The sequence below is a fragment of the Stegostoma tigrinum genome, chromosome 9, assembly GCF_030684315.1.
Source record: "Stegostoma tigrinum isolate sSteTig4 chromosome 9, sSteTig4.hap1, whole genome shotgun sequence".
Taxonomy (NCBI): domain Eukaryota; kingdom Metazoa; phylum Chordata; class Chondrichthyes; order Orectolobiformes; family Stegostomatidae; genus Stegostoma; species Stegostoma tigrinum.
This window is the reverse complement of record NC_081362.1, coordinates 65,911,862-65,928,949: the sequence shown is the minus strand read 5'-3', so window position 1 is coordinate 65,928,949 and position 17,088 is coordinate 65,911,862. Positions and strand designations below refer to the sequence as shown.

At 40.9% G+C, this 17,088-nt stretch overlaps 1 protein-coding gene across 7 annotated transcripts in view; it reads right to left on the bottom strand.

Annotated features, from left to right (window-relative positions):
- mta3 (metastasis associated 1 family, member 3) overlaps positions 1–17,088 on the bottom strand; it is a 236,151-nt gene that overhangs the window by 71,889 nt on the left and 147,174 nt on the right. For all 7 annotated transcript variants that reach the window (XM_048535934.2, XM_048535930.2, XM_048535931.2 and 4 more), the window contains exons 9-12: positions 11,949–12,137; positions 7,107–7,181; positions 5,626–5,684; positions 428–555 (exon numbers count right to left, since the gene is read on the bottom strand). In XM_048535934.2, coding sequence (XP_048391891.1) covers positions 428–555; positions 5,626–5,684; positions 7,107–7,181; positions 11,949–12,137 — 451 coding nt within the window. The remainder of the gene's footprint in view (positions 1–427; positions 556–5,625; positions 5,685–7,106; positions 7,182–11,948; positions 12,138–17,088) is intronic.

Below are 17,088 nucleotides of genomic sequence, written 5' to 3'. Positions count from 1 at the left end.
AGTTTTTGTGAATTTGTAACGTGTTTGTTATATCAACTACTTAAAAATTGAAACTTTGGTTAAAAGACATCACTGATGTTTTGATTCAGGTTTGGTTAGCTTTGGGTTAAATTTGTATTCAAGTAAAAATTACAAATCTTGTTGCTAATTTCTTTATGTGGGATAATTTGGTAAATAAGATAAATTTAACTTATGGATCCCCCATGGGGATCATAACAGTGTGATTTTTGCTTATATTGTGAAAGCTGAATAAGAGAAATGGCTGGAGGGAAAACACGGCAGGATTTTACTAAGTATCTGAATTAATGATTTCAATTAATCTCCAGGCGGTGAGATATATTTTAAATTTAGAAAGTTTACTTCTGGTTGTAGCACCATGTTCCTTCTTGTCTTATACTTAAAATAGTTTAGTTTTAATAGTACTCACTGTAACAACTCTCACAGGGCCGGCCTGTGCTTGAGTTCTGGGTTTGATAAAGTACTCCTCCAACTGGACCATTCACCACAGCAGGCTTACCATTAACATCTGATATCTGATTAGGATTAGGTTTATTGCTACATTGAAGCAAAAGTAAAAACATGTTCAGTTATTGTAGGAAAACAGTATGACAAAAATTAGTCTTTAAAAATTACAAGAACAAAAATAGCAAATAAAATACATTTTTGGTGGTGCATGCAACAACCATCTGAAATATGCGCAGCATTAAAGTCACATCTTTACAAGACATCAAAACAGTAAATATTAAACTTCAAGGTATTTACTACTTCTGCAGTTCTGAGGCTCATATTTAGCTCGAGTGACCATTAGGTATGTGCTCAGCCTCACTCTCAGATGAACCTCTCATAGGTACAAACAGAACAAATTTGTGTCATCTTCTGCACTGACTTGGCACTCATCCTGCATCAGAAGATATTTTCGAATGGGTGGCGCAAGCTATGGAAAAGTCTTCACATTTTTTACCAAGCAAAAGTCCAGAAATGTAAATAGAAAATGCTGGAAATACTCAACAGATCTGGCAGCATCGGCAGTGAGAAAGACAAATTTAATATTTCAGGGTGACGAACCTTAAATGTCAACTGTCTCTGTACAGATGTTACCCAATTGGTTGACTACTGCCAACATTTTCTGCTTTTACTTCAGATCTCCAACACACATAGTATTTTGCTTTTGCATTTTAGTGACAAGTCAGTTTGGCAAAAGTATTGTTGATGGAAAACGCAAGTGCGTCCTCACTTGGAATACTGCGTGCAGTTCTAGTCGCCCCCATTACAGGAAGGGTGTGCAAGCATTGGACAAGGTGCAGAGGATATTTACCAGGATGTTGCCTGGTCTGGAGCGCAGGACCTATGAAGAAAGGCTGAGGGACTTGGGTCTGTTGTCATTGGAGAGAAGGAGGCTAAGAGGGGATTTAATAGAGACATCAAGATGATCAGAGGATTAGATAGGGTGGACAGTGAGAGTCTTTTTCCAAGGATCAGCCATTTAGGTTCTACATTTTGTTGTCCTTCCCTGAATCTCCCCACCCACCTTTCATCCTTCATGACCTTCCTCGAAATATACTTCTTTAGCCAAGCTGGTTCATCCTTCCTAATCTCTTTTTCCTTCCATAGTTGTCTGTTTAAGGCTTTGTGAATCATCTTGCTATTACAGTACTGTAGCAAACTGGTATAAAAACTACACTACAGTGATCCAAGTCTTATTTGTAACTATCACTTAAGAAAATAAACCAATAGGGCTGATTTATTCCGATTAATCAAAACTGGAATTCCTGCAGTTAAAAATTCCATCAAGTTCGAAACATGAATTTGAATTTGCTGTGGCAAATTGACATGGCCACCTGTCCCCTTGTCACAACACTTTATTAGATTGCAGTATTCTCTTGTATTTGCCTAAAGTGACCCCAACATGTACTTTTCTAAAGCCGAGAAAATGCCAGAAGATCCGTGTCCCAGGTTTGCAGAGAATGGAGCTGGATTGATAAAATACACTAAAAACCGTGACCATACATATATGGACAATCTTTAGAAAACTATTACATGGCTTACAGCAACTATACATTGCTGCAAGATGCAATTATTGAAAACAAGGTAATCTGCCATGGCCAATAAAGGAAGTTTGCACTACAGATAATAAAAAGAAAAGCTTTATAAAGTGGTCATAAATATTAATAAATCTGAGTATTGAAGAGTTTTTAAGAATACTGAAAAGGAGAATCAAGGTATCAATAATGAAAGAAAGAATGCAAACTTGGAAAAAAAATAAAAACTGACTGTAAAAGTTTTCGACATGTACAAAGGAAAGATTGGGCTACGGTGAATGTTGGTCCATTAAAATAAGAGTCAGGAGAATTTATAATGGGGAATAGATAAATGGCAGCAAAGCTAAATGACTGCTTTGCACCTCTTTTTACAGAAGTTACAAGAAAGCTCCCAAAATCAGAAATCCAAGTGACTAGGGGTAATTAGATAGTAATGAGGATTTGAAGGAAGTAAGTGTTAGTGCACTGGAGAAAATAATGGTGCTGAAAGTTGATAGGACCATGGGACCTGATAGTCAACTTCCAAGAGAGGTGGTGGCGGCTTTGGAGAAAGTCAATGCATTGCTGATCATCTTCCAAAATTCCAGATTATAGAAGGATTGCTGTAGATTGGAAACCTGCAAATATTACCTTACTATTTAAGAAAAGAACAAGGGTAAAAGAGAAATCTACAGACCCATCTTCTTTACATCAACAGTGGGGAAAATGGAGGAATCAATCATAAAAGAAGTGACAAATGGATACTTGGATAAAAACAGTCTGATCAGGCATTGACAGCATAGACTTACAAATGGAAAGTTATATTTGATGAAATTTTTGGACTTTGAGGATGTTACTAACAAAATTGATAAAAGCAAGTTATTGATGTTGTATAGTTAAGATTTTCAGAAGATTTTAAATAAGATCTCCCACAGGAGGATGGTTAACAAAATTTAAGCACACGGTACAGGAGGTAATATAATGGCATGGATTAAAGATTGGTCTATCAGAAGGAAAACAGAGTAGGAATAAATGGATCATTTTCACTTTGGCAGGCTGTGACCAGTGGGGTACTGTAAGGATCACTACCTGTGTCCCAGCTGTTCAAAATATCTACCAATAGCCTGGAGAAGGGTTACTAAACTCATATCTAGAATGGGGCAGGTTGTCTTATGAAGGGTTGTCGGATAGGCTAGGTTTGTATTTCTGGAGTTGAAAAGTAAAAGGCATTTTAAAAGGAACATACAAAATCCTGAGGGGTCTTGACAGGGTGGATGTAAAGAGGATGTTTCCATTTATAATAGAATCTAGAACTAAGGTTCACTATTTGAAAATCAGAAGCTGCTCATTTAAAACAGTCCTAGAGAGAAAATTTAATTGCTGTTAAATGTTATGACGTTTCATAGATTGCTGCCTATGGCAATAATTGCACTACAAACTAAAACAGGGATTCATCACAAGGTGGTGATGGGGTGGGGAATGATGACTAACAATGGATTTGGGGTGATATTCTGAGATGGAGAACTCTGAGATGGGACACTCCTGTTGCACAGGGAGTTGGTACATTTTTATTAAAGCGATTAGCCTTAAGTGCCACATTACCAAATCCTGCCGATCAAAGGCACGTATGCTTTAGTTACATGTTTGATATCAGAGTAAGCTGAAGTCAGTCCTAGAACACAGTCTTACTTACTACTCATTAAACTTGGTACTGGATGGAGAATTCTCAAAAACCCAGCACCTTCCTCCAGATCTGAGAGTTGACTTTTTAAGTCTGCCCTTCCTGCGGCCAATTCTAGACATGACCTACTGCTTAACCTTAACTTGATTGAAAAGCCAGCACTTGACACTAGCCCAACAGAGAACTCTGTTAACAGAACAGAAGTGTTCTTCTAGCTCCAGTAATAACAGTACTGAAAGTTGAACAACAAGTTATCAAACTTGGGGTGCACTTTAAAATTTTTCCCACTGATAACATACTTAGTTTACAATGATAACTTATATTTACACAGCATTTCTAACACAGTAAAACGTGGCCAGATACTTCACAGAAGTGAACAGCCAAAAGGTTAGATGAAGAGAGCTGGAGGCAGTAAGAACTGCAAATGCTGGAAGCCTGAGCCTACAGGTGTGAAACAGGAAAAGCACAGGTCAAACAGCATTAGAGGAGCAGTAAAGTCAATGTTTTGGGCCAAAACCCTCATACCTATAGACTTTAGATGAAGAGATATGCTTTAAGGACACCTTAAAAGGAAGGAACAGTTAAAGAGCAGAAAGGCTTAGGGGCAGATTTCCAGAGCTGACAGCCTCTGCAGCTGATAGCACAGCCACTCGTGGTGTAAAGACTTAATTCAGGAATGTTTAACAGGACAGAATTGGAGCAGTGAAGATATCGCAGATGATGTGACATAGGAGAAGAATACTGAGACTTTCTTTTTGCTTTTCTTGGGATGACACTGTTGCTGACAAGCATTTATTGCCCATCAGTGTTTGCCCTTGAGTTGATTAAATACTTCAAGGGGTACTTAAGAGTCAACCATGTTGCTCTGGGTCTGCAGTCACGTGCTCGCCAGACCATATACAAATGGCAAATTTCCCTTCCTTCAAAGGCTTTAATGAACCAGATGGGGGTTTATAATTCATGAATCCTTAGTCACCATGACAGGATGGAAAAGGCCCCAGAATGACTCGAGAGTAAAGAAGGAGGAGGTTCTAAAATTAAGATGCTTAACAAAAACATATACTATACTGACCAATACTCAAACAGTTGATCAGAAACTGAACAGCCCATTACACAGTTCTTTGTATAAATAAACATGCAAGGCGGAAGAGGTGTGATTATCGAACAGACGGATAATGCATTCCCCTGCCAGCAGCTTTGACAGTGCGGGAGGGGGATAGTGGGGTAAGATACATCAAATCCAGGAAGTGACTTACGCGTCACTTACCTATCCATGCCTGCCCCATTGTAATTTTATCAGCAGCAGGAATGGTATTGAGCAATTTGTTCACAAGGGGAAAATTGAGGCCTTTTGGCTGTCAGATAATGCCTACTTAACTACCTCGTCCCACCACTGGCAGAATTTAATGGGTGCTAGGGAGACCTATGTCTACCATCCAACCACACAGTTTTGCCTGTGATAGCTGTTGACAGGCGTGAGAGCTTTTCTTCCCATGTCTGTCAAAACCCAGCACTCACCAACCTCTGTCAGGATACATTAAATGCTTACAAAGTCACAATCCAGTGTGCCTCACATTTTCAAGCTGTGTGTAAAACTGAAATTGGTTGCTATTCCCGATAGCACTGCCAGCAGCTTTTCCAGGTGAAATTTCTCATTCCTGAGAAGCAAAAGACCCATCTCCAGTCTATTAATGGCAGGAGCTCACTCCATATTTTTGAGATTTTTTTTGGGGGTGGGGGTAGTTGGGCAAGGACCATATCATGCTATAACATGTGAAAATAATCTCTTTAAATATATAAGTGAGACAGACTACTTTGGCTTTCCATAAATATTGTGATCCATATTATAATCTTTGGACCAAGAAAATATTTCTCTGTTATGAAATTCTAAGTGTTAGAATTGAAAAGTGGTTTACAAGCACTTACTATGTTGGGATGTACACCTGTTTCAATTTGCTCTCTGCCTCAGCAGCCTTAAGACGTTTCTAAAAATAAACAAAATAAAATGAGAAGGACAAAATCATCCTAACAGCATTTCTTGTGCTACCTAATTTTCTGTTGTTACTTTATTTTTCACCACATGGCCACATGAAAGTGTATAACTTTATTTCGAATCACAGTGAAATTAACCACTGCTTGCACTTTATTCCATGTTTGAACAACAAAATCAGACTTAACTTCCATAGAACCCCATAAACATTAACAAAAGTTCATTTAAAAGTTATCTCCTTCTAAGTAATAGGTCCAACTCACCAAGGCTGTTTCAATAGCACTCTCTAAACCTGCAATTCATACCACTCAGAAAAACAAGTGCATCAGCGGGTAGGAACACCAGCACCTGAAGTTTCCTCTACAAGTCACATCTTACCCTGATTTGGAAATATCTAGCTAACCATTCCCTGTCATTGAGTCAAAATCCTGAAACACTCTACCTTACCACAATTAAAGGTGGACCTACACCACAGAGACTGCCGGAATCAAAAAAGCCAGCTCACCATCACCTTGTCACGATTAGTCAACAGGCAATATATATGTTAGGCCTGTCAAAAAAGCCCATGTCTCTCAAATTATTTTTCAAAAACGTGGTTATTTGTTACGATAGGCTGCAATAGTGCTGATTCACTGCACAAAACATTTTAAAGGAAAAACAATTTCAGTGAATACTGACAAACTGCATCATCTGTCTATTTCCAATGCAGTCCTCCAAACAAAATGTTTTGGACATTTCAGGTACAAAATAATAGACTATGACCAGTTTACACTTTGTTTATGCCTTTTCCAACCATCACAAACGTGGAATTTTGCAGGCAATAAAAGAATGATTTCACAAATATGTGAATGCCTCCTCCAAGTGCATATTATGAAATCACAGGTCGATTTTTCCAAGGATTCTCTTCATTATAATGAGTCGGAGCATGATATGGGTCCTAAACCTGCACCACCAAAGCTCACACATATCAACAAGGCAAATCTTTCCATGATGTGTACAGCTCTTAAACATCATGAGTCAGAATAATTAGAAATATTTCATTTGGAAGTAATAAGCAATGACTTTTTGAACTTGAGCTGCCTTAAAATGAAAAAAATAGCGACATCACAACCACTATTTTCCTCAACAATCTATACGTAAATACGGATATCACAGATGTATTATTTTGCAAGGATGAAATTGTTACAATTGTAATCGTAACTTTTTCTTGACAGTGGCATAAACTTTTTATGCGATTTTTTAAAAAAGAGTGTACAATTTCCTCTTGGGCATTTTAAATTTGCATTCACCAGTTTCATTTGATATAACAGTCTCACCGTTGTTTGGTAACAAAAACTATCACTTATTTCAACAAATTAGCAATTTTGAAATGTACAAACAAATTAAGAATAATCACAAATCCATGTAAAGTTCTTACCTGTTGCACATATCTATCTGTAGTTTTCCACATGTAATAGTACTCTATGATGCTAGTGAGTGATTTCCACGGAAGCTATCAAAAATTGATAAACACACTAAGTGATAGTCCAGGTAAAACTCATTATTGTCAAATAGCTTCAAAACATCTTTAAAACATTTGTTTTGTAGTTTAAAAAGAACTTTTAAAGATCAATACATGCTTCATTCTTTGCATATTTAAATAACAAAACATGCACATCGTCAAATGTGAGAAATGAAACACAGTAAAATTTGACACACAAGGAATTTTAAAAAAAATAAAATGCACACAACATATAGCACACCAGCATCCATAAATTCATGATAAATGTGCATGAGAGATAATGGGAACTGCAGATGCTGGAGAATTCCAAGATGATAAAATGTGAGGCTGGATGAACACAGCAGGCCAAGCAGCATCTCAGGAGCACAAAAGCTGATGTTTCGGGCCTAGACCCTTCATCAGAGAGGGGGATGGGGAGAGGGAACTGGAATAAATAGGGAGAGAGGGGGAGGTGGACCGAAGATGGAGAGAAAAGAAGATAGGTGGAGAGGAGAGTATAGGTGGGGAGGTAGGGAGGGGATAGGTCAGTCCAGGGAAGACGGACAGGTCAAGGAGGTGGGATGAGGTTAGTAGGTAGATGGGGGTGCGGCTTGGGGTGGGAGGAAGGGATGGGTGAGAGGAAGAACCGGTTAGGGAGGCAGAGACAGGTTGGACTGGTTTTGGGATGCAGTGGGGGGGGGGGGGGGGGGGGGGGGGGGGGAAGAGCTGGGCTGGTTGTGTGGTGCAGTGGGGGGAAGGGACAAAATGGGCTGGTTTAGGGATGCAGTTGGGGAAGGGGAGATTTTGAAACTGGTAAAGTCCACATTGATACCATTAGGCTGCAGGGTTCCCAGGCGGAATATGAGTTGCTGTTCCTGCAACCTTCGGGTGGCATCATTGTGGCACTGCAGGAGGCCCATGATGGACATGTCATCTAGAGAATGGGAGGGGGAGTGGAAATGGTTTGCGACTGGGAGGTGCAGTTGTTTGTTGCGAACTGAGCGGAGGTGTTCTGCAAAGCGGTCTCCAAGCCTCCGCTTGGTTTCCCCAATGTAGAGGAAGCCACACCGGGTACAGTGGATTCAGTATACCACATTGGCAGATGTGCAAGTGAACCTCTGCTTAATGTGGAATGTCATCTTGGGGCCTGGGATAGGGGTGAGGGAGGAGGTGATGGGGCAAGTGTAGCATTTCCTGCGGTTGCAGGGGAAGGTGCTGGGTGTGGTGGGGTTGGAGGGCAGTGTGGAGCGAACAAGGGAGTCACGGAGAGAGTGTTCTCTCCGGAAAGCAGACAGGGGTGGGGATGGAAAAATGTCTTGGGTGGTGGGGTCGGATTGTAAATGGCGGAAGTGTCGGAGGATGATGCGTTGTATCCGGATGTTGGTAGGGTGGTGTGTGAGAACGAGGGGGATCCTCTTTGGGCGGTTGTGGCGGGGGCGGGGTGTGAGGGATGTGTTGCGGGAAATGCGGGAGACGCGGTCAAGGACGTTCTCGATCACTGTGGGGGGAATGTTGCGGTCCTTGAAGAACTTGGACATCTGGGATGTGCGGGAGTGGAATGTTTTATCGTGGGAGCAGATGCGGCGGAGGAATTGGGAATAGGGGATGGCACCAACACCTTTCATCCCAACCTTCAGTTCACCTGGGCCATCTCCAGCACATCCCTCACCTTCCTGGACCCCTCAGTCTCCATCTCAGGCAACCAGCTTGTAACTGATGTCCATTTCAAGCCCACCGACTCCCATAGCTACCTAGAATGCACCTCCTCCCACCCACCCTCCTGCAAAAATTCCATCCCCTATTCCCAATTCCTCCGCCTCCGCCGCATCTGCTCCCACGATAAGACATTCCACTCCCGCATATCCCAGATGTCCAAGTTCTTCAAGGACCGCAACTTTCCCCCCACAGTGATCGAGAACGCCCTTGACCGCGTCTCCCGTATTTCCCGCAACACATCCCTCACACCCCGCCCCCGCCACAACCGCCCCAAGAGGATCCCCCTCGTTCTCACACACCACCCTACCAACCTCCGGATACAACGCATCATCCTCCGACACTTCCGCCATTTACAATCCGACCCCACCACCCAAGACATTTTTCCATCCCCACCCCTGTCTGCTTTCCGGAGAGAACACTCTCTCCGTGACTCCCTTGTTCGCTCCACACTGCCCTCCAACCCCACCACACCCAGCACCTTCCCCTGCAACCGCAGGAAATGCTACACTTGCCCCATCACCTCCTCCCTCACCCCTATCCCAGGCCCCAAGATGACATTCCACATTAAGCAGAGGTTCACTTGCACATCTGCCAATGTGGTATACTGAATCCACTGTACCCGGTGTGGCTTCCTCTACATTGGGGAAACCAAGCGGAGGCTTGGAGACCGCTTTGCAGAACACCTCCGCTCAGTTCGCAACAAACAACTGCACCTCCCAGTCGCAAACCATTTCCACTCCCCCTCCCATTCTCTAGATGACATGTCCATCATGGGCCTCCTGCAGTGCCACAATGATGCCACCCGAAGGTTGCAGGAACAGCAACTCATATTCCGCCTGGGAACCCTGCAGCCTAATGGTATCAATGTGGACTTCACCAGTTTCAAAATCTCCCCTTCCCCAACTGCATCCCTAAACCAGCCCAGTTCGTCCCCTCCCCCCACTGCACCACACAACCAGCCCAGCTCTTCCCCCCCACCCACTGCATCCCAAAACCAGTGCAACCTGTCTCTGCCTCCCTAACCGGTTCTTCCTCTCACCCATCCCTTCCTCCCACCCCAGGCCGCAACCCCATCCCACCTCCTTGACCTGTCCGTCTTCCCTGGACTGACCTATCCCCTCCCTACCTCCCCACCTATACTCTCCTCTCCACCTATCTTCTTTTCTCTCCATCTTCGGTCCACCTCCCCCTCTCTCCCTATTTATTCCAGTTCCCTCTCCCCATCCCCCTCTCTGATGAAGGGTCTAGGCCCGAAACATCAGCTTTTGTGCTCCTGAGATGCTGCTTGGCCTGCTGTGTTCATCCAGCCTCACATTTTATCATAAATGTGCATGACCTTCTTTGGAGAAAATGTCAGGGAATATGTAATGGTGTCATTAAGACAACAACGAATGAACAGGAGGAGTACAACAGCATGAGGATCATGCAAGAATCTATAAATAGAAAAGCTTAGGATAGCCAAGGATGAAAAAGGTAAGCAAACAGAAGTTAACGTAACAAATGATGCTGGCCATGATGTGACAAGTAGCCTCTTTGCTAAACTGAATTGCTTGGTCTCAGGCATGGGAGATAGGTGCATCAGTGAAGCACAATAATGTATTTGAGGACTTTTCAGAGTAATAGAAGATACTGGAGAAAGCAGTAATGGGAAAGGATGAAAGGATTTTCGATGGGTATTTTGGGAAAGATGACAATAACCCATGTTGCACAAGAGCTGCAAGCAAAATCACAGGATAGATACAAGAGTAATATCAGCAAGAAACGACATTGGACGAAAAGTTGAGCAAAAAGATCAGGTAGTGGCTGCAAGATGAATTTGATAAATCCAGAAGATTAAGAAAATACAGTCCAAATTAGATAGGCTGAAACTTTGAAACAAAAGAAGGGATATGGGAACAGAATTGAATAGGTAGTGATAGCACACATGCTTTTCTTTTGTGTTCAGCACGGAATCCATAGGTTGCTATAGACTATGAAGGAAGGAGGCAGGGAAAAAAAAATTGGCATAAAGGCAGATTTTAAAATGGTTGTGGAACGTCGGGATGTTTCCATTCTTCTGCAGTAACTTTGCAATAGTTGGCAAAATGTTGTCATTGAGACAGAATGGTCCTCAATCTTGACATTCAAGCAAGAGGAGGTTAGAAACTATGCACAGTAGAAATTTGCCACATTTCAAAAGACAAAGTTGCTGTTAGACAGATACAGGAAACAAACAAGTAAATTTTGTTTCGCAAAATTTTGAGAACAAAACCTTAGAAGGTAAAGACAAATGATAGACTGATCAGCAAAGCTGTTTGTGAAACGGAAGATGGTGACAGATGAAATAAAAGGGATTCTAAATTTCATTGTTAAACCATAATTCATCAAAAGAATCAAAATGATGAAGTCTTGATATTTCACGAACATGTATCCAAGAACAAGTCATACTGCATTCTAATCAGGAACAGAAATTTATGACCAGTTTAAAAAAAAAGGGATTGATACTTGAATGCAACATTTTAGGAAGAATAGGTTCACCGTGGAGGGTGTGTAACATTTACCAGAATTAAAAGGTGAGACTACACAAAATACAAGTATGTTCCCAAACTTTTATAAAATTGAGTGTTAAATGAGTGTAAGTCTCAAAGATATTAATGAAAACAGTTCTCTCTATCCACTGTGACTATGTACACAGGCTGGAGAGCCAGATACTAGGATAGCATAATCAAAAATTTAGGATTAGACTTTCCAGGAGCGAGATTAGCAAACAGTTCTACACAGATTGTGGAAGTTTAGAATTTTTCTAAAAATGACAATTGATGCTTGTTCAATTGTGAATTTTAGATTTGAGGTTAATCAATTTTTTGTACCTGAGTTATTCAAAAATACAGGGTAAAGAGGAGATTTCTAAATAGCAGACATACGCTGATCTAAAGAACTTTTGCAGCTCAGAGTTGAAACTTTTATATAATTAAAACAAGTTGAATGAAAAGTTGACTTACTTAAGAATCTCAATTCTACTGTACTGCCCAAACTCTCTCAATACATTGACAATCTGTATAATTAAATATCGGATGTGCTTACGAAGTCTTGTCGTATGTCATTAAAATCCTTGCCATACTTTTCCAATGCCTCTTCAAAAAGGCTAGCTTCAGATGCTGACCATTCTTCCATCTCATCTCTGCAGAGAACAGGACCACCCTGAGGTACCAAGATGCTGATTGCATTTGTCAAATCATAGTTGTGCTTGTGCAACGTATCCATTGCATGGAACTAACGGAAGTAAACAAAATGTTTAAGTCCATACTATAATTGCTGCAAAAGGAAGTTCACGATTCATATTAGGCTCACTGTGTCAAGATTAAGATTAGATCATAAGACTATTAGAAATAGGAACAGGTGGAGGCCATCCAGCCCCCCAAGGGAGTCTGATGCCCGGTCAGGATCAAGGCAGGGAGATGCCCTGCAGCTACAGCACAGCTAGTCATAGAATCTCTAAAGTGTGGAAACACGCCCTTTGGCCCAACCAGTCCACACCGACCCTTGGAGCATCCCATCCCCTATAACCCACATCCTATATATCCTTGAACATTATGGGCAATTTAGCAAGACGACCACCTAGCCTGCACATTTTTGGACTGTGGGAGGAAACCAGAGCACCCAGAGGAAACCCACGCAGACACAGAAAGAATGCGCAAACTCCACACAGACAGTCGCCCAAGGGTGGAATCAAACCTAGGTCCCTGGTGCCGTGAGGCAGCACTGCTAATCACTGAGCCACCATGCCATCCTACACCTGATTAGTGCTTTCCACTTCTTAAAAGTGGCTTTCTTTTTGCATCATCACAGGTGAAGTTTATATGCTGCATAGCTGATTAAAAGTCTGATATGTGGTTAAGGCTCTGTGCTCTGTGCTCAAAGAGTTTAGCACAATTTAGGCTCAAGTCAGACACACACATTCAAGAACAAATAAAATATTCAACAAGTTTCAATCATTTGAGACAGATGCAGACTTTCAAAACAGAAGTTCACAGAGACATCTGAAATACATGAAAGACAAGAATGTCGACCAGAAACAAAAACAGAAATTACTCGCAGAATTCAGCAGGCCTTGCAGCATCTGTGGGGAGAAGGCAGAATTAATGTTTTGAGTCCAGTGACCCTTTAACAGAACAGATGAATTTTCATCAATTTTAAACCTGGTGAGTTTCGCCAACAATTTCTGGTTTTGTTTCAGGTTTCCAGCATCCACAGTTCTTTGTTTTATAACAATGTTGACCAGTTTATTTACAACACTTATGGAATATTTAATTTTCCACTCTGTCATTGCCCTTTCAAACTGTTAGTGAATTTTAACCTAAATTTGAGAAACAGAACCTCACTGTTCTATTTAATACTGTGCAGCTCTGTGATCGTACCTTGACTGAATCAATTTCAAATAATAATTAGTTTCTATTTCTTCTTTGAGGCAGTAGGTGAGATGGATGGTATTGTTGTTGTTTCCAGAGATGAGCTAATGAAACTGTTTGATGTTCAAGGTGGAAACTCAAGGTTGAATACCAATGATAGACTGATCTGCACGATGGTGTCATTACTTCAGGAATTCTAACAGGCTGCTGGATCACTGCAGTGTGCTCCATCTTCTAGTTTATCCACATTTCCTTTACTATCTACTGTCCCCCAGTTACTCATATGCCAGTGTTTCCTAAATGTTTCCCTCTGTGTCTCCATTTTAAAAACTGGTGTGACCTCTCAGCAAGGTATGTTATAACCAGAAGTCATAGCTTCACAGCAGCTATTACTGCCTCAGAGCATGCAACCCCAAAATTTTAGCTCGTGACATCGCTTGACATTGTGATTTCACTTTATGAAGTCCTGCCGTACATTGCAAGTGTCAAATACATGCACTTGATAGGCTTCTTTCTCTCATCATATATCTTTTTGTCTTCTGCTAAAAGACAGATAATAGCTGTTAAACGATTAATGAATGATCTGAGGATATAATGGAAGAATAGCTAGGATTGGGAAGAGAGAAGGAATACTTTTCAGTCAATCAATTCTTCACCAAAGAGAAACCTTGTATTTGTATTCCTAGTCCACTTGAAAGGATCCAGTTAACAATATTTCACCATCTCTGGTTCCTCTGCTACTGTTCTTATGGATGTTCTTGTTTCTGTTCCCTTCTTTTGCTGTTTTTTTGCCAAAAGATTGTTAATCTGTAGCAGCTACCCTTGGAGAAGGGTAGGTGTTGCAGATTACAAAACATCAACTAAGGCTTTCTGCTTTTCCACAGATGCGTTTTTGAGTATTTAGAGGTTTTAAAAAAAATTATTTTTGCTTTTTGACAACTTAACTGGTTATTAAAGCAGTGACCAAAATAAAATCTGTCTAAATTTGGCTTTTGTGAAAAGAACATAATGTATATTAAGATCACAGTTTTGCACAAGCTATTTTAATTCAATGTTAGGTGAAAGAAGTGAATTCATTACAAAATGCAATTCGAAAGTACATGCAAAAGTCAATTCTATAATAAAATGTACATATTAACTTGACCTTTGAAAATTATACAAACAGTATCGTAGCCAAGTTAATTTTTTTTGAAAAGAATGAGATAAATTTTATGCTACTTAAATTGTACAGAGTCACTCAATACCTTAAAGAACAGTCCTCTGACAAAAGATACGATGGATAGCAGAAATTGGTTTCTATTTGAAGAAACCAATTTGCTCTTTTCCCTTCTTTCTAATCAATTATAAAAAGTCATGAGAAGTAGGTGTCGCACCCTTTCAAAGCACCTCAATAATAATGAATTTATAATGAACAAAAATAAACATTTTTAGCTTAGTTCAATGTGATAGTAAGTGAATAACTTTAGGAATTATTTTATAGATAACATTATAGATAGTTATCACATTTTTAAAATGTGTTCACTGCAACATTAGGACAATAACACTCTCCAATGGCGTCTGATATATTCAAAGCCGAAAGAGCAGATGAGGTCGCGGTTTGGTATCTATCTCAAAAATGACATCCCTTGCAGCATAGAACTCAAGTGGGAGCGTGCATTTTAGATTCAATTTTCTGAAATGGGGCTTAAACCCGTAACCTTTAGACTCAGGATGAGTGTGCTAACCATGCTAAACAGAGACCCAGTCCTCTTTACACACAACCAGATTCAAGTCACGCAAGCGATCAGAGATGAGCTACCACTGCATTCATCACAAGCAGAACGTGCTTGTGTCTTGTATAATTTTGACTCATACTACTGATTCAGAACTCCCCTTTCCCTGCTAGCAAGAGCCCCAATAAAATCAAATGATGGAATCGGTCACATCATCAAGACACTGGGATGTTTTTAAATGTATGATACTAAAAGAGGCAAAGAAGGAGATTGCTGGTGCCTTGACAGAGATCTTTGTAACCTCTGTAGGCATAGGCAAGGTCACAGAAGACTGGAGAAAAGCCAATGTTGTTCTGTTGTTTAAGGCTAACAGGGATGATCCAGGAAATTATAGACTAATGAGTCTTATGTAAGTGGTACGGAAATTCTTAGGGAAGTTTCTTAGAGATAGGATTTGCTCATGTTTGGAGAAGAATAGACTTATTAGGGATAGTCAGTGTGGATTTATGTCAGGAGGTCTAATCTCACAAACCTTATTGAGTTTTTTGGAGTAAGCAACAAGGATGATTGATGGGTATAGGGCAAAGAATGTTGACTAAATGGACCTTATTAAAGTATTTGACAACGTGCCTCATTGTAGGCTGCTCCAAAAGGTAACGTTACATGGCCTCCATGATGAGTTGGCAAGTTGGATACAAAATTGGCTTGGTCATAAAGGTTAGAGGATCGTTGTGGGCAACTTTCTGACTGAAGTTGATGAGAGGCATTGATAGAGTGGATAGTCAGAGATTTTTTCCCATGGCACAAATGACTGTTATGAGGGGGCATAACTTTAAGGTAATTGGAGAAAGGTACAGAGGAGATGTCAGAGGTAGGTGGGGGTGTGGAACGTGCTACCAGTTGTGGTAGTGGAGTCAGATACTTTAGAAACTTTTAAGTGACTCTTGGATAGGCGCATGGATGATAGTATAATGTCGGGTATGCAGGATAGTTTGATCTTAGGTCGGCACAACGTCGTGGGCCAAAGGGCCTGCACTATGCTGTACTGTTCTACGAAGATATGTGACCAGTGGTGTTCCTTAAGGATCAGTGCTTGGACCTCTGTCATTTGTAATATATATAATTTGGATGAAGATGTAGGTGGTCTGATTAGTAACTTCGCAGACGACACAGAAATTGGTACACTTGTGGACTGTGACAAAGGTTATCAAAGGATATAGAAAGATATCTTTTTTCTGTGCTGTAGATCTGACTCTGAGACAGACCATCTGGAAAGGTGGGCAGAGAAATGGCAGATGGAGTTTAATGCAGACAAGTCGGAGGTGAAATGCAAGAGGAAAGTATACAATACATAGCAGGTCACTTACGAGCATTGATAAATAGAAGAATCTTGGATTCAAGTCCATAGCTTCCCAAAAGCGGCAACACAAGTGGATAAGGTGGGAAGGAAAGCATGCTCACCTTCATCAATCAGAGCACTGAGCATAAAAGTTAGCGGGACATGTTGCATCTGTACAAAACTTTAGTTGGCCACATTTTGAGTATTGTTTGCAATTCTGGTCAACACACTAAAGGATGGATGTGTAGGCTTCAGAGAAGGTGCAAATGCAGCTTACCAGAGTGTTGCCTGGATTGAACTGAATGAGGGGAGATTGGACAAATTTGGATTGTTTTCACTAGAGCATTGTAGGCTGAAGGTGACCTGGTAGAACTAGACAAAACTATGAGAATCATGGCTAGGGTGGATATTTGGAGTCTCTTTCCCACAGTGTAAATGTCAAATACAAGGGGGCAGAGATTTAAGGCAAGAGTGGGCAAGTTTAAGAATGTGAGAAGAAAGTCTTTTTGTTTTATTTTACTCAGGTGCCTGATATTTACGACCGGGGAGGTGACAGAAGCAGAGACCTCAGCAATGTTCAAGAGGTACTTAGAGACAAATGAACAGGCAGGGAATTGAGGGGTAGGGACCATGTGCATGCAGATGGGATTAGTTTACAATGACATCATGGTCAGCACAGATATTGTGGGCGTAAGGGCCTGTCCCTGTGCTGTAATGTTCTATGTTCCAAGAAATAAATGCTTCCCGTGTACAATGTGGCATTA